Source organism: Oncorhynchus tshawytscha, linkage group LG34, assembly GCF_018296145.1.
Source record: "Oncorhynchus tshawytscha isolate Ot180627B linkage group LG34, Otsh_v2.0, whole genome shotgun sequence".
In the NCBI taxonomy this organism is placed as follows: Eukaryota; Metazoa; Chordata; class Actinopteri; order Salmoniformes; family Salmonidae; genus Oncorhynchus; species Oncorhynchus tshawytscha.
In genome coordinates this window covers 1,883,961-1,908,875 of record NC_056462.1, presented here as the reverse complement: position 1 = coordinate 1,908,875, position 24,915 = coordinate 1,883,961, and the positions used below count along the sequence as shown (strand labels likewise).

The 24,915-nt window shown below is 43.0% G+C and overlaps 1 protein-coding gene across 1 annotated transcript; it reads left to right on the top strand.

The window, feature by feature from the left end:
* Window positions 1-21,638: 21,638 nt before the first annotated feature.
* LOC112231703 (secreted frizzled-related protein 2-like) lies at window positions 21,639-24,585 on the top strand. Its single transcript, XM_024398423.1, has 3 exons — window positions 21,639-22,234; window positions 22,928-23,008; window positions 23,129-24,585. The coding sequence occupies exons 1-3, from the start codon at window positions 21,739-21,741 to the stop codon at window positions 23,431-23,433; spliced, it is 882 nt and encodes a 293-aa protein (XP_024254191.1). The 5' UTR covers window positions 21,639-21,738; the 3' UTR covers window positions 23,434-24,585.
* The last annotated feature ends 330 nt before the right edge of the window (window positions 24,586-24,915 follow it).

The window sequence follows — 24,915 nt, the reverse complement described above, 5'->3', positions numbered from 1 at the left end:
GCCAATTGTGTGCCGCCCTATGGGACTCCCAATCACGGCCGGTTGTGATACAGCCTGGAATCAAACCTGTAGTGACGCCTCGCACTGAGATGCAGTGCCTTAGACCACTGCGCCACCCTGTGACCAATTTAATCACTCTAAACAAGCTTTTTCCCCCTAGTTATGAAAATCTTCAACCTTATGTAACAGTATAACTTTAGACCGTCCCCTCGCCCATACCCGGGCGCGAACCAGGGACCCTCAGTCACCCACGAAATATCGTTACCCATCGCTCCACAAAAGCCGCGGCCCTTGCAAGGGGAACCACTACTTCAAGGTCTCAGAGCAAGTGACGTCACCGATTGAAACACTATTTAGCGCGCACCACCAACTAATCTAGCGTTTCACATCCGTTACACTTAGTCATATGTTGTATTAAATCATAACTATGTAAATGTAATTATTCCATTACCTGTGGGAAGACATTGACATACACTTTAATTCAACATGGTCCCCTATACTGTAGAAATACTTCCCTGTGCAATATGAATCAGCTTTTGTCATATAGACTTCAGAAAATACAATCTTGAGTAAACTGTTGAAAATGTACACATCTGCAGTGGATTGAATATAAAATGGTAAAACACATTAAACGCAGATAAATGACAGTCTAGATTTACAGCAGACCCTGTAATCTGTTTACTGTCTTTCAACACTACTGTAGTGAGGAAAATAAATTGGGTCTGCTCGGTCATAAATCAAAGCTAGGCCCTTTAACTCCAGACACTCAAGCATTTGGGCAAAGAGTCAACATCGTTGCCTTAAATCTGTAAGTTGGCCTTCCTCAGCCCTTTTGCCCTCATTGAAGACGTATATAAATATGTTATTCGGGACATGCTTTGTGCTTCATTTGTGAGCTTGCCACATTCCTAAATTTGAATGTTTTCTTTCATTTGTCTTTTTCTCTCTCCTCCTCCCCCAGCTACCAAATAAAAGCAACATGGTTGACAAACAGCTTGAGAAGAAAATGTTTACTCTGTGAGCGTGGAGTAAAAGTAAGATGTAGCGTTCTTATATCACTGAGGCATTAATGAGAGAAACATTGTATACATTTTTATTAATTTAAAAAATCTTGGAATGACATCTCATTGTTGTGCATGATTTAAATGTACCGTCTCGCAGTTACTAACTTCACCTACAAGTACTTGTAAAATATTCGATATGAAGGAGGTATTAAACCTTATTGATAACATAGCATTGTCCTTATTTGAATACAGTGTGTACTTACAGTATTTGTTCTAATCATTAAAACGGGTGACATGAAACCTGTTCAGGAAGGGCAACAGTACCATGGAGAAATCATTAGAACAGTCGAGAGCGCTTCACTCGGTGACCATAGCTCACCTCCAGTCCTTATCGAAACCATGTGGAACATCCCCTCTATGGCTTTCAGATGTTTGACAAGTGTGGGGAGATGGATGCCAGAGTGCGTGGCAGTGCCCGTACCTGGGAGTCTTGAGGAAAATGAACACAGACGGGATACGAGTTGGAGAAGTTTGAAAAGAGTGAACAGGCCCCATGCTAGAGCTGGAGTTCACGGTGTTTCACAGGGCAGTCATGGCCTTTTTTCATTTTTTATCTACTGACTAAAGCTAGATGGATTTTCCAGCTTGAATAAGTGTCTGGGGGCCCAGATAGTTTGTTACTATACGCCTCGCGTGTGCCGCTCGCGTGGGGTGCAGTTTCCCTTAAGCACTGATCTGAGGTCAGTTTTGCTGGTTTACCATCTCATACTAATAATTTATTAGGTTGTATGGGGCACTGAAAAAAACATGCGTAGAGGCAACTTGTTCAATGAGCCCAGCAAATACGGCTGTGACCAATTTAAAGATGTTGCTAAAGGGACTCTCGAACAAGACTGTTTGGGAGAGGGAGTGAGAGGTGTGTGTGGATGGATGGATGGATGGATGAAGCATCACATTTGCATCTAATCACCCCAGTGATGTTTTTGTTGGCCACCGTATGTAAAACAGATGTACAAATAGATGGAGGGGGTTCTTCATTATGTAGCTTCTTTTTAGAGCACAAAACAGATGTATTGAATACCCTGGTCTCTTTTAATGATTCAGATAATATATTCTGATCCAGGGGGCGGCAGCGTAGCCTAGTGGTTAGAGCGTTGGACTAGTAACCGGAAGGTTGCAAGTTCAAACCCCCGAGCTGACAAGGTACAAATCTGTTGTTCTGCCCCTGAACAGGCAGTTAACCCACTGTTCCTAGGCCGTCATTGAAAATAAGCAATTTGTTCTTAACAGACTTGCCTAGTTAAATAAAGGTAAACATTTTTTTTTAAAGTGATATTTAGTAGGATGGTTTGCTTTTTTCACACACTGTGGAATAGCAGTTGTAATCTTTTTAAATCATTTACCCTCTTCTAAGTCCCAAGTCTTTGATTTTGGATCGTTTTAAGATCAAAATAGGTGAAATCTGAAGATTCATATTGATCTCTTTTGCCTTGGGTCTACAGAATGTGTGGCTTTGCGGTAACTTACCACAAACTGTCCGTTTCTCTACGCCGGCCTAATGGATTGAGCACCAAGTGAACGTGTCTTAACGTGAATGTCGGACGTGCCGAGTTTGGCTGACTTTGCCTCCCACCCTCCACTGTGGAGTTGCCCGACTCCCAGGCTTTACTAGAGGGGGCTGAGGCCAGGAGCGGGGGCTAGCTGAGAGGTGAGGTCCCCTTGAGGCAGGTGTTCAATCCTGGGTGTTCTCTTGACAGCTGCTCCCCCAGTGACGGATGAATCTGGCTGTGGATGCCTGGCCCCCATGTGGCGGGATCACCCAGCAGGGGAGGCCCTCATCTGGGAATAGAATGTCAAGACTGGCCCTAGAGGGAGATTTACACCCCCAAGCCCCCAAGCTCCGGTTCAAATGACTGTCTGTGTCACACCATAGGGAGGGTGACACCGACGAACCAGTCCTTACGGGCCAACCGTAGGGCCTGGTTCTCTTTCGGCTCTCTCTCTCTCTCGCTCTCTTCCACACCCAAAAAAAGAACAAAGAGGACATCCATTATTGTCTCTGGGTGCATCTGGAGGTCCATGGAGATCAAACATCTTGGGGTCAGGTTTTTCCAACCCCACTCTTTGCTATGAAGCAACAGACGTGAGCCATCAATCTATCAAGCTATAGTAGAGAGACCACTGTTTATACATGTCTAGTGTAGCTAAATTACGCTGCTCTCTGACTATGGTTGACAGTCTAGTTGAGTCGATTTAATGGTTGTCTGATGGTGCAGTACGTAGCAAAAGTATAAGGTCAGTGCTCTGCACTGTACAGTGTCTTCAGAAAGTATTCACAACCCTTTACTTTTTCCACATTTTGTTATTACAGCCTGAATTTAAAATGGATTTATATTGAGATTTTGTGCCACTGATCTACAGTACACACAATAGCCCATAATGTCAAAGTGGAATTATGTTTCTTAGAAAAGTTTACAAAAGCTGAAATGTCTTGTTATGGCAAGCCTAAATAAGTTCAGGAGTAAAAAATGTGCTTAACAAGTCACATAAGTTGCATGGACACTGTGTGCAATAATAGTGTTTAACATGATTTTTAAATAACTACCTCATCTCTGTACCCCACATATGCAGTGCATGTAAGGTCCCTCAATCGAGTAGTGAATTTCAAGCACAGATTCGACCACCACAACCAGGGAGGTTTTCCAATGGTTCGCAAAGGGCACCTATTGGTAGGTGGTTAAAAAATTCAAAGACATTGAATATCCCTTATTCAGTTGCCAGAGAGGAAGGAATCCGCTTAAGGATTTCACCGTGAGGCCAATGGTGATAAGAAAACTGAGGATGAATCAACAACATTGTAGTTACTCCACAATACTAACAAATGACAGAATGAAAAGGAAGTGTGTGTACAAAGAAATCTACTGAATACAGTTATGTTTGTGGCAAATCCTACACATCACTGAGTACCACTCTTCATATTTTCAAGCATGGTGGTGGCTGCATCATGTTATGGGTATGTTTTTCATCGGTATGGACTAGAGAGTTTTGTAGGATAAAAAGAAACGGAATAGAGCTAAGCACAGGCAAAATCCTAGAGAAACTTCGTTCAGTCTGCTTTCCAGCAGACACTGGGAGACAAATTCACCGAAAACACAAAGACAAAAATACACGAGTTGCCTACCAAGACGATGTTGAATGTTCCTGAGTGACTTAGTTACAGTTTTGACTTAAATCAAGACAGCAAGACTTAAATGGCAGTCTAGCAATGATCAACAACCAACTTGACAGAGCTTGAATAATTTAATGAAAAATGGGCAAATATTGTACAATGCAGGTGTGCACAGGCTCTTAGTCTTACCCAGAAAGACGTTGGCAGCTGTAATCGCACATTTTATTTTTACCCCTTTTTTGTGATATCCAATCTCTAGTTACGGTCTTGTCCCATCGCTCCCGAAGGTTAAGGGTCATGGTCCTCTGAAACACAACCCTGCCAAGCCACACTGCTTCTTGACACACTGCTCGCTTAACCCAGAAGCCAGCCGCACCAATGTGTCGGAGGAAACGCCATACAACTGGTGACGGTGTCAGCGTGCATTGCGCCCGGCCCCCCATAGGAGTCGCTATAGCGCGATGGGACAAGGACATCCCGACCAACCACATCCTCCCCTAACCCGGACGATGCTGGGCCAATTGTTCCCCCCGCCACATGGGTCTCCCAGTCACGGCTGGCTGCGACACAGCCCAGAATCTAACCAGGGTCTGTAGTGACGCCTCAAGCACTGTGGTGCAGTGCCTTAGACCACTGCACCACTCGGGAGGCCAGCCAAAGGTTTTTCTAACATGCATTGACTCAGTGGGTTGAATACTTATCTAATCAAGACATTAATTTCCATGAATAAAATAAAAATGTTAAAACAATGATAAATGAAATGCATTGTAATCCCAATTTGTAACACAACAAAATGTGGAAAAATTTGAGGGTTGTGAATACTTTCTGAAGCCAATGTACATGTCAACGGATGAAGAGACCTATCTGGAGACTTTCTTAACCCCCCACACACACACACACACACACACACACACATATCTGAGCATAGGACCTATGCAGTGAGTGGTTGTTCCCAGAACCGTTCTCATACATTCGACAGCTTGCCTTTCCCAATCCACCCCTCGTCGACACACACCACACCCCCGTGCCAGTGATGGAAAAAACCCAGGTGGCGAGCGGCATGAGTTCAGAACCGCTGACCAATGAAATTTCCCATTGGTTAGTCCATGCTAACGAGACTCTGAGGCCTCTACGGTCTTTGAAGGGCCTATTAGTGCTTTGGCTGCACTGGGAGGTTGGCGGGAGAGAGGTATCAAACAATTAGGGCCGCCGACCCAGATGTGGGTAGAGGAAGAAGGAGAGAGGGGGAGGAGGAGAGAGAGTGTTGGGGCTTCACAGGCCTGAAGAGTGGCTTATAATGGGGCTGAGAGCGTAGCTAGCTTTAGCTTCATGTGGCACTCATTTCACTCTTTCACTGTTCTCTCTCTCTTAGAGTATCTGCAGGCATCAAATGCACAAGACCTGGGTGCTTTACCAATACAAATGTAGCATATACTTTCTTTGAGGCCCCAGTTTGGCCCTCAGACAAGGCTGTTAAATAGTAGAAAAGTGTGTGCTACTGTATGTGCTATTGTTACAATGAGCTAGCTGCAATGTTTGTGGGCGCTAATTGTGTTTTGATAGAACCAGTTGCGAGCTGTTTGGGAAGCCTCTTGTGACAATGTAACAAACAGAGCACTTATGTAATTAGCATTTGACCGAGAAGTCTTTTTAACTAATATTTCAGCTTTAGCTACAGAGTGATAGTAGCTACTAATAACAGTTGCCTGTAAACAAAAGGTTTTCAAAGGACCAGAAGAAAGTATTCCCTCGTCTACTTCCCCTGACGTGAACTTCCTCCTATAAAGTATTGATTTGTAAAAGTATTTGATGTACAGTACTGTTACTCACTTTTCTCACATACTCACAATACTGTATCACTTCCACTCTAAATTGACAAGGAGTGGTTGAGATATCAATGAGGTTAGGAGAGTTTGGAATCTTTAAAGACGACAAGTGTTCTCTCCTAAGACGAGAGACCCAAAGTGAACCATGGCTTTTTTTGTTTTTGCATGTTCCCTCGCCACACCATCTACAGAAATACAAACAATACCTCAAGATTCCTGCCTCGCTAGCAGCGAGATCGGGTTTCTGCTGAACTATGTCCACTCGTTCTTTAATATATTGTTTAAGAACAGAGATACTTTCCATTGGAGTGTGACTGAGGCGTGCTTTACGCAACAGATCATAATTCTCCCTTTGAGAATAAGGCGAATGGAAGAAAGCCCCATTGTCTTGAGACTGAGTAAGTTTGTCACTTGTTATTTTCGATTTTGAGCAGCCCTAAAATTCAGACACAGTCGTCAACATGGAATGGATTAAGTCAAATCAAATCAAATCCAATTTTATTTGTCACATACACATGGTTAGCAGATGTTAATGCGAGTGTAGCGAAATGCTTGTGCTTCTAGTTCCGACAATGCAGTAATAATCCAACAAGTAATCTAACTAACAATTCCAACAACAAAAAAACTACTGTCTTATACACAGTGTAAGGTTATAAAGAATATGTACATAAAGATATATGAATGAGTGATGGTACAGAGCAGCTTAGGCAAGATACAGTAGATGGTATCGAGTACAGTATATACATATTAGATGAGTATGTAAACAAAGTGGCTAGTGATACATGTATTACATAAGGATGCAGTAGATGATATAGAGTACAGTATATACCCTACATTATTCATCTCATATGTATACGTAAGTAAACATTATATTAGGTAGCATTGTTTAAAGTGGCTAGTGATATATTCTACATCATTTCCCATCAATTCCCATTATTAAAGTGGCTGGAGTTGAGTCAGTGTGTTGGCAGCAGCCACTCAATGTTAGTGGTGGCTGTTAAACAGTCTGATGGCCTTGAGATAGAAGCTGTTTTTCAGTCTCTCGGTCCCAGCTTTGATGCACCTGTACTGACCTCGCCTTCTGGATGATAGCGGGGTGAACAGGCAGTGGCTCGGGTGGTTGTTGTCCTTGATGATCTTTATGGCCTTCCTGTAACATCGGGTGGTGTAGGTGTCCTGGAGGGCAGGTAGTTTGCCCCCGGTGATGCGTTGTGCAGACCTCACTACCCTCTGGAGAGCCTTACGGTTGTGGGCGGAGCAGTTGCCGTACCAGGCAGTGATACAGCCCGCCAGGATGCTCTCGATTGTGCATCTGTAGAAGTTTGTGAGTGCTTTTGGTGACAAGCCAAATTTCTTCAGCCTCCTGAGGTTGAAGAGGCGCTGCTGCGCCTTCTTCACGATGCTGTCTGTGTGAGTGGACCAATTCAGTTTGTCTGTGATGTGAATGCCGAGGAACTTAAAACTTACTACCCTCTCCACTACTGTTCCATCGATGTGGATAGGGGGGTGTTCCCTCTGCTGTTTCCTGAAGTCCACAATCATCTCCTTAGTTTTGTTGACGTTGAGTGTGAGGTTATTTTCCTGACACCACACTCCGAGGGCCCTCACCTCCTCCCTGTAGGCCGTCTCGTCGTTGTTGGTAATCAAGCCTACCACTGTTGTGTCGTCCGCAAACTTGATGATTGAGTTGGAGGCGTGCGTGGCCACGCAGCCATGGGTGAACAGGGAGTACAGGAGAGGGCTCAGAACGCACCCTTGTGGGGCCCCAGTGTTGAGGATCAGCGGGGTGGAGATGTTGTTGCCTACCCTCACCACCTGGGGGCGGCCCGTCAGGAAGTCCAGTACCCAGTTGCACAGGGCGGGGTCGAGACCCAGGGTCTCGAGCTTGATGACGAGCTTGGAGGGTACTATGGTGTTGAATGCCGAGCTGTAGTCGATGAACAGCATTCTCACATAGGTATTCCTCTTGTCCAGATGGGTTAGGGCAGTGTGCAGTGTGGTTGAGATTGCATCGTCTGTGGACCTATTTGGGCGGTAAGCAAATTGGAGTGGGATTAAGATAACAACATGCGTCCAGAGCTTTCTGTAAAATGGTTATGTCATCTTGAGAGGGCAACTAGGGTCTACTGAAGGATAGTGTCAGGGAAAGTGTTTGGTTGGGGCCATCGTGATCTAAACATGATTATGATGTCCATGTATTGTACAGTAATTCCTTGGATTTGAATATAAGTCCAATGTTCTGATCATAGTCATAAGGTTTGTTTGAACACCAGTTGGAGAGAAGCAGGCCTACCACAGCCTAGTGAACACCGATCACAATGGTGCTGCTTACCTTGACTAGTGGTTACCAACCCCGGTGCAGGTTTTTGTGTGGGCCTACCCCGGGTTTGGCCAGGGTTGGCCGTCATTGTAAATAAGAATTTGATCTTAACTGACTTGCCTAGTTAAATAAAGGTTACACAACCTTGAACTTAACACTAACCTTGATTTTGTTCTGTGCTATTTCAAGTGTGTTCTTGGTTGGAACAAAAGCCTGCACTACAGCACTACAGAATCAGGGTTGATGACCAACTAACCAAACATCGTAATTAGACAAACAAAGTCAACTTAATTGGATTTCATTTATTGTCGAAAATAAAATGGTAAATGCAAGCAAACGGTACTTAATTGTTGTTTAGAGAATCATAGCTACCATCCTACCTCTTTTAAAAACAAGACCAAAATATCAAACAATTAGCTCGTAGGGACTTTGGAGGTCGTCTCATCAAGGTTTGGGAAATGCCTTCAGCGTTTACAGGAGGCCATCATTTAGTTCATGTGCAGCGGCGTGTCTCCCAAATAGGTTAAGGCTAATGCCTGGTCTCTTTCTGCTGCTCCCAGCAGGACTCTGCAGGTATAATGTGCAGTGCCTTGGGCTTGTTCCATCCAAGCACAATTCCAAGTTGGCACACCCTCCTCTTGGCACGGTGGATGAAGGTAAAATGAAATGTTCTGTACTGTAAGTCAATGCAAAGAAGCTGTGTGATGTATTAAGGCTAGGAATTTGGGCTATTCACCTAAAGGTCTATGCTATCTTTATACTAGAAAGCAAGTGGAATTCATTTTTGTGGTTTATCTACAGACAATGTTCTCCACTGACTTTGAGAGGTACGAAAAATGTCTTCATGTAGTCAAATGGAGTTGAAATCAATGATGTATTACAACTCTATATCAAACGTTGTTATTGTACTGTGGACCAGGAGGATGGTAATCTCCTTTTGGAACAATATCAATGTTTCAAATGTCAATGTATCCCATGCCGGGTGAGACAAAGACCTTCTTTATCCTTTAATGTCGTGCCTTGCTTTGGTCCATAGGTGCTAAATAATGAATAATGATTCATTCCCCAAGTTTGCATTAAAAGTAAGTCTTGCAGACATGAAGACACAGGGTCTTTTTAAATCCATTTCTATTTGTTCCTAATGAAATACTCAGGCATTTGGATAAAGGTACATTTTGCCTGGCTCTATTAAAAAGTGTAAACTTGGATGGTAAAGTGTATTATAAAACTGCTACTTTTGCCATTGGAATTTTAAAAACACAGTAAAAATGGCAGGGGAAACCACTTTTAGCCATGGTTAAAAAGCCTAAGCAAGCTGCGTTGTGGATGGAAAGTATGGAAAGTTCTCTTCAATATAAAGCAACTCCCCTTTCAATATAGACCGTATTCTGACATTAGGAACGCCCAACCATTACAGCAAAACAGTACATGCGATCCCATGAAAATGCATCTTTCCAAAATGTTTAGCTAATTCATTCTTGTGGTCACAAATGGTCCAGTTCTGTGAGGGAAAAGGACAGTACGTTCCTCAAATGAGATGATCCAACTCGCCAAGGGAATGATCACATTGGTTTCTTCATGCTCTAGGACTCATTTGAAGTGGTTGCACACAGTCATCCATCAAGCATTGTCAAAATTGTTGGACATCTTGGTCGAAAAAACGTCAACGTACCAGAGCATGGGGGTACTGGTGATGAACGCACACTGACTGCATAGTGCAGTTCCGTTAGCAAATGGGCAACAACAAGTGGATATTACCCTCATAATTAAATTCCCCTTAACAAGGTTACATAAGAGTTAAAGGACATTTTGACATATGGACATTCTGGTGCAACCTTTTGTCATGTTAGACTGCAACACCCGATTGTCCCATTTGAAACATGGATTCTAAATGGAAATGGACCCTTTCCCTTGATCTCTTGTTGTGACTATTTGAGCACGTAGCGATAGTATTCGTGAATACATACACACACAGGTTCACGTCAATACCCTCATGTACTATATGTAACTAAATCCATGTTAGATTAAATATTCAGAAATTATTCATCATTTAATTTGCTGCAATCACATCTTCGCTTGTTTCTCAGATTCTTATCGGGTGGTTTGCGTTCCTACTATTTCCACGTTTCCAAGAAATCTGTGTTATACTGTATGCTCTGTTTACATACCTCATACCTCAACACAATCTGCCTCATAACAATCAATGGCATTTCAATGAAATTACCTTCAATTAACTGCTTACAACTAGAGTAATCTTATCACTGATTAATGCAACAAAATCTGGAAAATCCAAAACCATTTCAAACAGACAGAAATGGAAACAAGACCTTATCGCAAAATACATCTGCAATAAAAACAAATACAAATAATTACCTAGCGAAAATAAATGTTAGTTTGTAGGCCTACTGTAGTGTTCCTTTTGGATAATTATATTTTGATAGTGACTTCAGAGACGGACTACAGGTCACTTTTCACGTCTCACATTTACGGGCTGGCGGGGGTTTTCTTTGTGATATGATGGAGGAGAGGTTCTGCGACGGTTGCTCTCACGTCTGTTTCTGCTCAAGTGAAACCTAATGGGTCTCAGCTGATCCCTGTAAACGAATTCCGGCCTTGTCGCCGTGGCTGCCACTTTCCGAGTGGGAATGCCGGAGTGTTATTTACACAAGTCTGCATCTGGTATTCCGGGGTCACTCCAGGTCACTAAAAACACCCGCAGTCATGTTGACAAAAATGAAGAGGGGGTGATGAGGGTTTGTGGAAACTGTCAAATGACACACAATGTCAAATGATCCATGACTGGCGCAAGAGCAGTCATTTGTTCATGTCACTGAGGCTACCGGTGCTCGTCTTGTAGCACTTGCTTTTAGATAACTACTTTATGCTCCATATTTACATTGTTTGGAAAAACATCCTGACTTTCTTTATGAGCTAAGAAGTATTTTTGTTTTGGGGGAGTATTTGGGATTTAGTCTCATCCCTCTACAACACATAATCACTGATAGAGCCTGGGTCATTGATATCAATAAAACATGTAGCTGATAAACAGCAATGGACACTCGAGTCTAGCTAAGTAAACAGAGTGATATCGGGTCTCTAACAGCTTCAGACCAAAAAGGTACACTGTACACGTCAGAACGTACCTGAGGTCTTGAAGTTTGATAAATGTTGGTGCTCCTTGCCAACCTGGGCATGATTTCAAACTTTTTAGAGTCAGTTAATTAGATACCAGATGCAATCTCTTTATGAACCTCTTAAGCTACCTTTCTTTTTGTTCCAGCATTTTACAGATGGAGCTAAAGTCAGACCCTTTCCCTTATCGCTTATGGAGCTCTTATACAGACTCCTTGGCTTCGTCAAGCCAACAGGTTGTCCAAAATACAGTACACAGACTACATATCGACTGATAGGCCTCTAATTTCACAGCTAGTCATCTTTCAACAACAAAAAATCAGCACAGGCCTATGCTAACTATGTACATCAACTGAAAGTGCCACTAATTTAAAAAGTTAATAGTTAGTTTCCAAGGGCATAAACATGAGCGAAATGTCAGGAAATGACCCCACCTTTGAGACAATTTTTACAGTTGGCCATAATGGACATCCGGCAGCCGCGCCATTTTGTTTAATTGGTTAACGTCTCATCTGTGTTTTTCCAAGCCTTCCTAATAACGATTTAGAGCGGTAGGTAGGTCAGTAGCCCCCTCTCTTTTTCCACAAGGACTGACTTAAGTAAACGCCTATTGGGATGGAATGCGTCTCAGTCAGGGAGGGGGTCTGGGGGGGGAGGGGGTGGCAAGAACGGGATGGTGGTGCCCTTCTCCGTATGAGATGGAGATCAGGTCTGGGTCATCCAGAGACAGTGCAGTAACCCCAGGGCTGCTCATTTCTTTGGTGTGCGTCGTAAAAAGTCCCTCTAAGCCCCTCACAGTGTGAGTCTTCCAGCTCCAGTGTCGGTCAGAGGTCAAAGAGCAGGGCCATTCCGAAGCATCCGCTTGTCGTGGGTCGCGGACATCCTGTGAGAGTAAACCTGTTCGGCTCAATATTTCACGCGCTGCACTTTATGTTCTGACGCTTTTCTGACCTTTTCAAATGGCAAGCTGTTGACTTTTTTTATTTAAAAAACATACCCCTCCCTTTCGGTCGAACATTAAAGCGTGCCAAGGTCGTTCCCAGAAATATAATCATCACATGACTGTAAGGCTAGTCAGCAAAAGCATGTGGTTTTAATTTCAAAACCACAAAATGTGTTTGTTAAATTTACCAACGCAGAACATTTATGACCATTTCAATGGTAGTCATAATGGTCGACTTTTATCCGTGTGTCCCAACGTGCCTCGCTGGCGAGTTACTCATCTGCCAAAAATGTGTAGCGCCCAACACCTACGTTTATTTGATCCCAACACAAAAACACTTTCCCAGCTCGTCTGAAAGGGGAAGAGCTCATGTGTACTAACACAGTCATTCATGTAGACATTGTGCCTGTTCAGTTGAAGTAGCTGAACCCTTTATGGTTCTAGGTAAAAACCCTTTCACCCACAAAGAACCATTTTGGAAGCCTTTATTCTATATATAAAATGGAACACTTTTCAATCAGGGGGGTTCTCCAAAACAGTCTCCATGGAAAAAACAGCTTTAAGAGGGTTCTTTGTGGGCAAAATGTTTTTACCTAGAATCATAATGGGTTGTTCTACAGGGACAAACCTGAAGAAGCCTTTTTTTTGTACCAAGCTGCTGACTTTGACTCACACAGTATACAAAATGAACATAATGTTTAAACATTAAAACATTTCCATTACATAGACTGACCAGGTAAAAGCCACGATCCCTTATTAATGTCACTTGCTAAATTCACTTCAAATCAGTGTGGAGGGGAGGAGACAGCTTAAAGAAGGAGTTTTAAGCCTTGACAAGTCAGACATGGATTGTATGTGTGCCATTCAGAGGGTGAATGGGCAAGACACAAAATGCAAGTGCCTTTGAACAGGGTATGGTAGTAGGTGTCATGCGCACCAGTTCGTGTCAAGAACTGCAACCCTGCTGGGTTTTTCATGCACAACAGTTGACTGTATGTATCAAGAATGGTCCACCACCCAAAGGACATCCAGTGAACTTGACACAACTGCGGGAAACATTGGAGTCAACATGGGCCACCATCCCTGTGGAACTCAATATTAGGAAGGTTGGTATAGTCAGTGTAATATAAACTCAGCAAAAAAAGGACCCTGACTTTCAAAGATAATTCGTAAAAATCCAAATAACTTCACAGATCCTCATTGTAAAGGGTTTAAACTTGTTTCCCATGTTTGTTCAATGAACCATAAACAATTAATGAACATGCACCTGTGGAACGGTGGTTGACACTAACAGCTTACAACAGCAATTTAGGTCACAGTTATGAAAACTTAGGACACTAAAGAGGCCTTTCTACTGACTCTGAAAAACACCAAAAGAAAGATGCCCAGGGTCCCTGCTCATCAGCATGAATGTGCCTTAGGCATTCTGCAAGGAGGCATGAGGACTGCAGATGTGGCCAGGGCAATAAATTGCAATGTCCGCACTGTGAGACGCCTAAGACAGCGCTACAAGGAGACAGGACGGACAGCTGATCGTCCTCGCAGTGGCAGACCACGTGCAACAACACCTGCACAGGATTGGTACATCCTAACATCACACCTGCGGGACAGGTACAGGATGGCAACAACTGCCTGAGTTACACCAGGAATGCACAATCCCTCCATCAGTGCTCAGACTGTCCGCAATAGGCTGAGAGAGGCTGGACTGAGGGCTTGTAGGCCTGTTGTAAGGCAGGTCCTCACCAGACATCACCGGCAACAACGTCACCTACGGGCACAAACCCACCGTTGCTGGACCAGACAGGCCTGGCAAAAAGTGCTCTTCACTGACGAGTCGCGGTTTTGTCTCACCAGGGGTGATGGTCGGATTCGCGTTTATCGTCGAAGGAATGAACGTTACACCGAGGCCTGTACTCTGGAGCGGGATCGATTTGGAGGTGGAGGGTCCGTCATGGTCTGGGGCTGTGTGTCACAGCATCATCGGACTGAGCTTGTTGTCATTACAGGCAATCTCAACACTGTGCGTTACAGGGAAGACATCCTCCTCCCTCATGTGGTACCCTTCCTGCAGGCTCATCCTGACATGACCCTCCAAGCATGACAATGCCACCAGCCATACTTCTCGTTCTGTGTGTGATTTCCTACAAGACAGGAATTTCAGTGTTCTTCCATGACCAGCGAAGAGCCCAGATCTCAATCCCATTGATCACGTCTGGGACCTGTTGGATCAGAGGGTGAGGCCTAGGGCCATTCCCCCCAGAAATGTCCGGGAACTTGCAGGTGCCTTAGTGGAAGAGTGGGGTAACATCTCACAGCAAGAACTGGCAAATCTGGTGCAGTCCATGAGGAGGAGATGCACTGCAGTACTTAATGCAGCTGGTGGCCACACCAGATACTAACTGTTACTTTGATTTTTCCCCCTTTGTCAAGGGACACATTATTCCATTTCTGTTTGTCACATGTCTGTGGAACTTGTTCAGTTTATGTCTCAGTTGTTGAATCTTATGTTCATACAAGTATTTACACATGTTAAGTTTGCTGAAAATATCCTCAGTTGACAGTGAGAGGACGTTTCTTTTTTTTGTTGCTGAGTTTATGTAGATATGGTTGAATTTGAGCATTGTACAGGTGTATAGATCTAGTTTAAGTAGAAGCTGGACAGGGCCATAGCTCTTGGCTAGTGTTCATCTGATTATTACCCCCCCCCCCCTTAGCCTGAGAGTTGACTGTGTCACAGCTGCCTGAACCGCCATACTGAAACAATTTTACCTCTCTAATGGGGGCATTTCATGAATTACACTCAGCAAGCATTATCTATATGACTCTTTGGAACTTTAATGAGATTAATACATTTTAGATGTCAAAGTATGCGGAGGGATTACCGCTAACAAGCTCATTAGTACGTGTGGTCCATGTGGACTTCAGTTCATATCCTGGACTATATGTTGATTCTCTGCTGGGGGTCCCGTGGTGGGCCCTACGTGATAAGTACAGAGTAGAGGTTCTAGTGGAACAGCCTTGTTGATCTCACGAAGCATCGGTCTAACTGTCACTCAGACCATGAATCATGTCCATACAGTACACTGTGGATCTATAATGTATCTTAGATCTGCAGTGTATGATCTATCTATGATAGATTGGCACTTGCCGACCACTATGGCTGCTGGTATTTCTTACACTAATTGGTCTTCTGGCCAATCAGATCAGATCTTTTTCATAGCTGATCTGATTGGTCAGACCTACGAAACTTAGTGCTTAAAGGATTGTTTTATTTTTTTAAATGTTTTTTATTTACTTTTAAATGTATGATACAGTATGTACCCATTTTTTAATATTTTGTTTTAAAGAAAATAACTTGGAAATGCCTCATGAGCTAAGTTCAACAGTCTTACTCCATCAGAACCCATAATATAAGATTGTTTGTAAACAATGCATTTGTAAACAAACATTGTATAACCATAAAACATAGTTGAAACTATCATTTTGATTTCATGGATGGTCATTCTTTTCATCCATAGATCTCCATGGATCATTTCTCGAGCCACATCATTCAGCGCTTTAGCAAAACAGTGATGTGGTGACAACTTGTTTGAACTGCCGCTTTAATGACAAGCATTTGTAACTGCTGAATTTTAAACGTCAATCAGCTTTAACAACACCCTTTATTTAGATGTGATATATTCACAATATATCACACCTTTTTGAAACCTCATTGTTTAACCAGTATCTTTGAACATGAAGTCTTTGTCAAAACCTCCACCCTTCTAAAAAGCCCTTCTCGAACGCCATCAACAATTATTTTGGAACCGTGATTACAATAGAATGTCGTACCATAATGATGAAAGAGATTGGCTTACATTGTTTCACTGACACTAATCCCAGCTACTATAATTTGAAATATGTCACTAACAACCAAATTATAGTAAACATAGTCCTGACTAGTGAACTCCTTCCCAAATAGCAAACTTAAAAAATAAAAAAAATATGTTGGCGTAAAGTGCAGACGGGAAAAAAAGAGCTTTCCGATCAAGGAATAGCGACTTTGATGTAAAAACATGAAAGAGAAATCTTGTTTTACATTCGAGCGGGCCCGATGGTCCAAGCCCCCTTCACACCGCAAGGAACTTTATTGACGCTCGATGAATTGATTCCTCAAAGGCTTCCAGTGGGGTTTGGGTTTCTCTTGAACCCGAGGAAACATTCCCTCACTAATGGCTTGTGACAGTAGTCCGGCCTTGTGATTCTCAATAAAAAATGTAAAAAGAGAGGAAGGTAGGGTTTCCAGCCTACAGATGAGCGAGTCGCTCCAACAAAGCTGCGTCTCATTTTGACACAGCGTCGTAATGAGAACCTGCTGGTACTTGTTCTGGGGAGATGTGGCCCCTTAAAGCGCAGGTCTAGGAGCAGCTTCCCTATTCCTGACTATAACCTCTAACCATAAAGTTGTCAAACTCCAGACTGACCTGAGATCTATGCTTTGTTAGGGAGCATCTCCCTTGGCTATGGAGGACAAATATGGGCCAACACAGATTGTGCTGATTTGTATGACACCGTTATGCTGTTTGGGGTTCTTGGTTGCAGGGTACACCGCTTTACATCACGCTTGTGGTGCGAATAGCAATTCTGGGGTTTTGTAAAACATTGCAATGTCGGTGACACACTCTACTTGGCACAGGGTGACAAACCAGAGACATTTTGATTACTGGCCCAACACTCTCAACTGCTAGGCTAAATTATTAAAATCCAACCACAATGTGCTTTTCCTTTCGCCTAGGTCATTTCAAACTGACATGGGCTTTGTCTCTGGTGCTTTTGATGAGGTTTAGGGTGATGTACAGGCAGTGTGTGGTGTTCTGTGCACAGTGGTGTGTATTCATAGGTGCTAAGGGAAGCCAGGCTTCCCCAAAAAATTGACCAAGAAAAAAAGGAAACACACATTATTGTATATATAATTTTCCTTAAATTCCCAAGAATTCTTTCGCCAGAGAAAGCATCTGAGCGAGCGAAACAGCGCCCCTCTGTCTCTGTATGTCTAGCCCATCTATCTGATGCTGTCTGGTCAAAAAGAGTATGACATTGTTGCTGTCCGTAGAATTGAACGCAAGGGAAGCCAGAGAGCATTTGGTCTCCCTTGATAATTAAAATAAAATGATAGTTTAGCTTAGATTGGCTGAGCGAGCTCAACTGTGAATGGTCTTAGCGGACCAAAAAAAAGTTTTTAAGGGAAGACAGTTTGGATTTGGCTTCACATCAATGACATCAAAAGCAAATGGTCAAAAAACACGAATCGTTGCATCTCATGGTGTCATTGTCCTCCGGTAGCTAGCTAGATAAAATTGCCCCTTTCCAAAATTAGCCATGGATGGAGATAACGATTTGGTTTTAATTAATTCTCCGCACTGGCCAGTGATTTATATAACTGCGATCCAACCAACCATAAATTCATACATTGTGCCCGTAATGTTAACATTGTTATCCATGAAGGACGTAGACTAGCGACAAGCATTTTAGCCAGGTAGCCTAGGAGGACAACAAATACTATGCACGTAACGTTACTGTATGACCAAGTCACAGACCGTTTTGGCAACATGAAGGAGAGGATGGCATTGGTGTTTCTCTGCAAGTAGGGTGAGTCAATATTTTTTCTGCTTCCAAGAGCGCACGCACGCACACACATCAGTACCATGGAAAGCCACATCATATTTAGCTTGCATTGTTTGGACTAAACAGTTTTTGGTATCTTTTAATTATCACTGTATTAGGTGATTTAATCATTTTAATCCTGAAGTTAAAATGGTGCTGGTGTTTTCTTAGCGACTTGCGGTAACACTCCGTGGTTCGAAATCAATAGTAGTTAGAAAATGACGGAAACATTTAACTTGCTTGACCATGCTCTAGGTCATGTAACTGTTTGTTACATGCAATAGGCTTCGTGGACTTCACTGGACAGATGCTGCTCTCCGGTTTTGTGATGAAACAATTTATTCTGCTATTGTATCTTCTTATTGTCTCAGGCCTACAGTATATATCACGGTGGCAAGGCATATGACCTAATAGGTTATAGAGAAAACAACGCAATTATAATACAGGTTATAATATGGCTTTCTTTTCTGGCTTCCCCAGTGATTTTACCCACTCCCCGTGGGCCTGTGAAGCCTCAACGCATTCTACACCCCTTGGCTTTCCCATTGAATGTGTCCACAACCATTCTCTGGGCCCGTATTCACAAAGCTTCTTAGAGTTGGAGTACACTGATCTAGAATCAGTTTTCCCTTTCAGATCATAATGGATAAGATTATATGGACAAGGGGGGACCTAATCCTAGGTCAGCACCCCTACTCTGAGATGCTTTGTGAATACAGGCCCTGGGTGTAGCGAGATGTAAAGACTCCCCAGTATAAGCCGGGCTCCCGTTTGTAGCCTTTAGATCACCCCGGTAGCCCAACAGAGGGGATTGTCACTTGAACTGTCAAACCTTGGGTTTAAACCGTGTTTAAATAGCTGGGCTCGCTGCGTGGCTTTTAGCCTCAGGACCCTGAGGTTCAAGGGAAGCCCAGTAGTGGGTTAATGGGGCTGTAGTGAGTAAATACGACCTCACAGGTGTCTCCGCAGAAGCTTTTTGTGGAATTTGCTCACTACGAAGAGGAGCGAGTTTGAAGGGAGAAGCGTTGCCCCATAAAAGCATAACACTGGGGGCACCACTGGATTCCATTGATCCTCAGACCACTGGGGGGGTAGCTAAGTTACTCTCGGGGACGTGCGCAGTGGACACTCAGCGAGGAGCGGTCGAAATGTTATTGGAGGATGGTTAAAATGGGAGTGCCTGTAGTCAGTTTCACATTGTCCCAACACACAATGGCCTTGCTTTGACAGCGAATGTATATGTTTATGCATTCTAAAATGCGCTCTAGGTGATCCGCCTTCCTGAAATGGGGGCGTAATAGGTACAATTATTCGTTACAAATCCATACAAGCCTCTATAAAGAGATGTGTGACTCGGTAGAAGGTATGCCATCTGCTCATGATTCTATGATGACTCTATGATGATTTAGAAGTATTTTATCATTGCTAGCGAACAATAAAACACCTAATTGAAGGGAATGGGAAAATGCTCAGCTATTAATTTGGACTGAAAGACAGTTTACTCATGCCAAACACTCCTAGTCATTTATAAGATATAAGTTCTGTCTTGTTTTACCACAGAATTAAAAATCCCAAACTTTAGGCATTTTCCCAACGGAACCATCCTCTTTATCCCTTCCCGCTGAAAAACTGGCACCATAAAGCTATAAACTTTAATGATGGGTTTAATTCAGACACTGTAAACTGCTCTCTGGTTTTCAATTGACTTCCATTCTCCTCCCTCTTTATAGCCATTTACTTATATCAACTTCTAGGGCGAACGAAGCGACTGCTGTGCAGACCTGGTTTTCCTTCGAATACTATAAGCATTTGCTTGAGCCGACTGGAGTGCCACTGTAGCAGGTGGGTGGGATTTGAACCCAGATCTGCTGCTGAGTGGTGCTGGAAGGGGGTCTCGAGAAGTGAAGTCGAGATTGCGAGACCACAGCAAAATACATATTGCACTTCCTGTCCCAGAAGAAATCTTTAGCGAGGAATCATGTTCATTGGTTTTTCCATCCGAAGGTGGTGAGGGGAGGGGGGTCAGTTCATGGCTTGTTTGTCATGGATGGCACACGGCTAAAAGGCTTTATGGGCCTCGAAAACAGCTTTAGGACGTTTGATAGATTACTCCTACAATTTTTTTCCCTTGTGTATTTTATTATCGCGGTTTTGGGTGATGCTATATCGCACCATTACAATATCACATTCTTCCCTCTGATTCTTTTTTCAATGCAGTATCATTTTTTTCTATAGTAAAAACCCATATAGTACTTGCACATAGGTTGTGTACATTATTGTCATGGTAGGTAACATGTCAACTACAAGGCAATAACATCTTTGTGGGACATAGTAGAAGGGAAGTTACAAATCCAATTTGTGCAATCTGTTACAATTCCTGGTGCTTATTAAGATCCCTGAGTGCATCTTTAACATATCACCCAAATTGCAAAATTCGTATGACATCATACAAATTGCAAAATCCATAAGGTATCACACGAAATGGATGACGTAACACACAATTGGATGACGTGGTACACAAAAAAATGGGGACCCGTTTTTGCCCGTGACCATCATTTTCAAAACTACTGGCTGAAATTATACAACATTTGAGGCCATCTTTAACAAGCAAGAACACATTTTTGTTTGCTTTTCTAAAATGTCAAATTCCATAGAACAATGCAATGCACATGCTTCCTTATTGTGTGTGGCTGAAAAACAACATTCTTCTCAGAGTATTAGCTTTCTAGTAAGGAAATGGAGGCTGATCACGTCAACTCCAGCGCTCCCTTTTTACCCATTTACCCATCCTGCGAGCATGAACAACATCAACCTTTAAGATAAAGCTCTCACCATCTTTTTCTTTCTTTCTCTTCCCCCAAGGAGAAAGTAGGGCAGGATGTCAAGGCTGAGAAGAACCATTTGGCTGTCTGCAGACCAGACTCCAGCCCAGGGGGTGTTGAGTGGGATGGGAGCCAGGCTAGAGCTGCAGCCAAGGGGGGAGATGAAGTTTCACCCCTGGGTCCAATGCGCCAGGCTCTGGTTCTCTCACTGGTTCTCTCACTGGACTATATTTCACCATGTGGTGTATAAACCTGAGGAATGGGCCAGAAGGTTTAAACCCTGGTAATGATGATAAATTAACACATGGATGAATTGAATTGTAGCACTTTCAATATAGCTCTCCTAGCTCCATACTTACTCCCTAAAGACAAGCTGTAGCTTATGGGTTTTAATTAGTAAATGTATTACTATTGTTTCTGGCAGCTTACTCAAAAAAGCATAGGAGACTGGAAAGCCTAAATTTAAGTGATATAGCTCTACCTAGTAAAGAAAAGTGCAAGACATCGTTTTGTAGCGTGTGTGAGGTATTTCTCCCATTCTGCTGGCTTCAATTGCAAATAGGTGTGCTTGGTAGTGAAATAATTTACCATGTCGAGTATATTTTGCTAATATAAGAAATGAAGAACATTGTACATAATATCCCAGTGCACTGCCAGTCGAATGTTTACCTGACACCGAGGAGTGAAACTGGACCAATGGATGAGATTACTTCTCGCCCTTGACTCCTCCCAAACATGCCCACAAGAACACCCCATGTTAAACTACTACATATTCAGAACATTGTCAGTGGTCCTCTACTGATGCTGAAGAACACCTGGATGAAGGCATTGCAGCTCGCCGTTTCGATTAAAAAAAAAACAACTATTTAGCTAACAACTATGAATTACAACATTCTGTCCATAATATGGGCGATAACATTACCTGCGTGCATGGCAATCCACGGATTATACAATTTCGGTCAACCCGAGTTATTCTACAAAAAGAATAACTGCAAACCCATCCCGGCCAATCTTCTCCTGTGCCATGACATCGAATACACCGAGATGCGCCTCCCGAACCTTCTCGGGCACGAGACAATGAACGAGGTTTTGCAGCAAGCCTCTTCGTGGATTCCACTGGTCCAGAAGCAGTGTCACCCCGACACGAGGAAGTTTCTTTGCTCTCTCTTTGCACCGGTCTGTCTGGACGATATGGACGAGCCTATCCAGCCGTGCAGGTCGTTGTGTGAGAGCGTCAAACACGGTTGCGCACCGGTGATGTCCGCGTTCGGGTTCCCGTGGCCAGATATGCTTGACTGCGAGCGCTTCCCGCCCGACAATGACCTGTGTATCCCTCCAGCGGGCATCGATCATTTCATGCCAGTCACCAAAGAAGGTAAGGTATTGGCATAATCTAGACACTTACAATTTTCACAGAATAAACCGATTATAAAATCGATTATTTTTTGTAAAACTTGTTTAACTTCCAGTTCTGAAAAGAAAATACACGGCTTTATGATGGAAACATAACAAAAAGTTTATCTGATATATACATAGTACTATATAAAGCAATATTTTACACACACAAACGCGCGCACACACACACTACAGCTGCATTCTGTTGGCATTCACCCCCCAAAATATACTGATAAAGTCAAGGCAAAATATGTCTTAGCCTACAATAACATGAGACTACTTTAAACGGGAAACGGCCAATGATACGTTTGATGTAGGAGCCTAATGAGATCTAATGCGGTAATGTAACGGAGTCATTTAATAAAACGTAATAGCCATGTTCCTGGAGCTCCATTCCCCCCTGGATTTTCATAAGCCTGAACATCAGGTTAATGGTGTCTTGTGGAATCTCCTTTGGGCAGGACCTGTTTTTACTGGGTTGTTCCCTTAGTAAGGGGATGTGTAAACACCACAGGTTACTCAGGAGATCACTCTCAACAGTGGAATGTGAGAAAGAATGCATTGAATAGCTTTACTATTTAAACTGTAATATGCTGCGTTATGTTACAGTCGATAGAACACCTGTTGAATTTACAGTGGGAGTATAATACATCTGCTCTCGTTTCTCCTGTAGTGCCCAGAGTGTGTGACGCCTGCAAGGACAAGGAGGAAAACGACAATGAAATAGTTGACAACCTGTGCAAAAATGACTTCGGTAAGTCCTATTCCTGAATTCTAACTAAATACAGTCGGCTTATTAGCACTCGCGTTCAAGTCCAACAAATCCAAACCTTAACCTCCACCTCTTCCTTTCACCCCTGGCTGCTTTGCGTAGCCCTGAAGATCAAGGTAAAGGAGATCTCCTACATGAACGGCGACACCAAGATCGTGCCCGAGACCAAGAGCAAGACCATCTACAAGCTGAGCGGCGTGACTGAGCGCGACCTGCGCAAGACGGTGCTCTGGCTCAAGGATGGCCTGCAGTGCGTGTGCGACGAGATGAACGACATCAACGCCTCCTACCTGGTCATGGGCCAGAAGATGGATGGCCACCTGGTGATCACCTCGCTCAAGCGCTGGCAGCGGGGCCAGCGTGAGTTCAAGAGGATCTCGCGCAGCATCCGCAAGCTGCAGTGCTAAGCGAAGCAAGACTCAGATCCAGATGAGTCTTATCTAAACTCTAAGAGCCGGATCTGGTCTGATCCGGATGCAACTAGTTCTCAGTCAGTATTGTTAAATGTCCTGTCCTTAGTACCATGTTTAGCGCTGCCATAGGCTACTTTTCAACAATTTCATGGTTTATTAGGATCTCATTTGAGCCATCAATAGTCCTTAAAAAGCAAATCGCATACACATTACAGTCAAATCAAAGACAAACAGGCCTTACTACACATGTCATGTTGTCTGCATTTTTCTGAAAAGACTGAAAATCATTAGTTTACCAGTAATTTTTTCATGATTAAATGCAGTCTGTTAAATGCAGTCACTTATCCAGACTTGATGATGAGGCTGGATACATTTTAGTGTATAGGCCTATCATCAGGTGAGAGGAGAGTGTGTGGTTTCTGTGTGCATGGTGTGATATTGTTCAGATGTGTTCTTTAAGATGATGATAGTGAGACTAAGGTATGTAATGAAATGCTGTGTAATGTGCTTTTTTTACGTATTATTTTTCTCAAGCAACGAGAGATAGCTGGCTATATTCTCTGCCTTTTTAGATACTACTTCCAATGTACCCCTGGCATTGGAAGTTCAACGGGCCAAAGCAAGGCCCATATCATTGCAGTGACGACGATCAATTATTCGACCATCTGCAGTCAATGGACGGTCAACTTTTTGTACATGAGCCTCAATACTGCACTGTTCCTATTTCCACCACAATTATTGATTATGAAATATGCTTCTGTTTCACTTTTTCACGTTAGTTCCTTTGACATGCCATTTCTGTGTTTCAATTTTTTAAGACATTTATTCTCACTATGACAGCGTGTCTTAGGTATGTTAACTAAGTATATCAGGATTGTATATTAGTGGTCGATTGTGTTTTCATTTCTTGGGTTGAATGCAAAAAAAAATGCAGCTGTAGTGTGTGTGTGTAAAATACTGCTTTATATAGTACTCTGTAAATATCAGATAAACCTTGTATTCTTGTACATAGTTTTGGGAGACCGCAGAAGTCGAGACAAGTGTGAATTCAGATGGTGATAAGTTTTTTAAAATTCCAACACTAAACATATATTTGTATAATATTAATCTGAGAAGTGTGATTCTTATAAATGACCGGTTACTGCATCTTTTGGTCCCTCTTAATTAAAGAAAACAATTCAAGGAACCTTTTAAAATACAAATCAATGGCATGTTTATTATGTTTGGAACAGATATGAAGTGAAGACCGGAGACCCAGACGCAACCTCTCCAGACCAAGACCCAACATCTTGACAACCAGAGCTAGATTCAGCTTATTGACACTATGACAAGATCCGTTCCAATGTGGAAAGACAAGACCCAGACCAACCCTCTTATAGTATCCATCTTCCTAAACATTAGCATGCCAATACGGCCTCCACATTTAAAGCAAGGTGCCAGGGCAAGCGATGGTACTCAGTCACATTTATTTGGTGC

Bases quoted from the DNA above. Each gene is read 5' to 3' on its own strand.
- LOC112231703 (XM_024398423.1), top strand. From the start codon at position 21,739: ATGAATTACAACATTCTGTCCATAATATGGGCGATAACATTACCTGCG. The intron at 22,235-22,927 runs GTAAGGTATTGG...TTTCTCCTGTAG, and splicing joins CATGCCAGTCACCAAAGAAG to TGCCCAGAGTGTGTGACGCC. The intron at 23,009-23,128 runs GTAAGTCCTATT...TGCTTTGCGTAG, and splicing joins CCTGTGCAAAAATGACTTCG to CCCTGAAGATCAAGGTAAAG.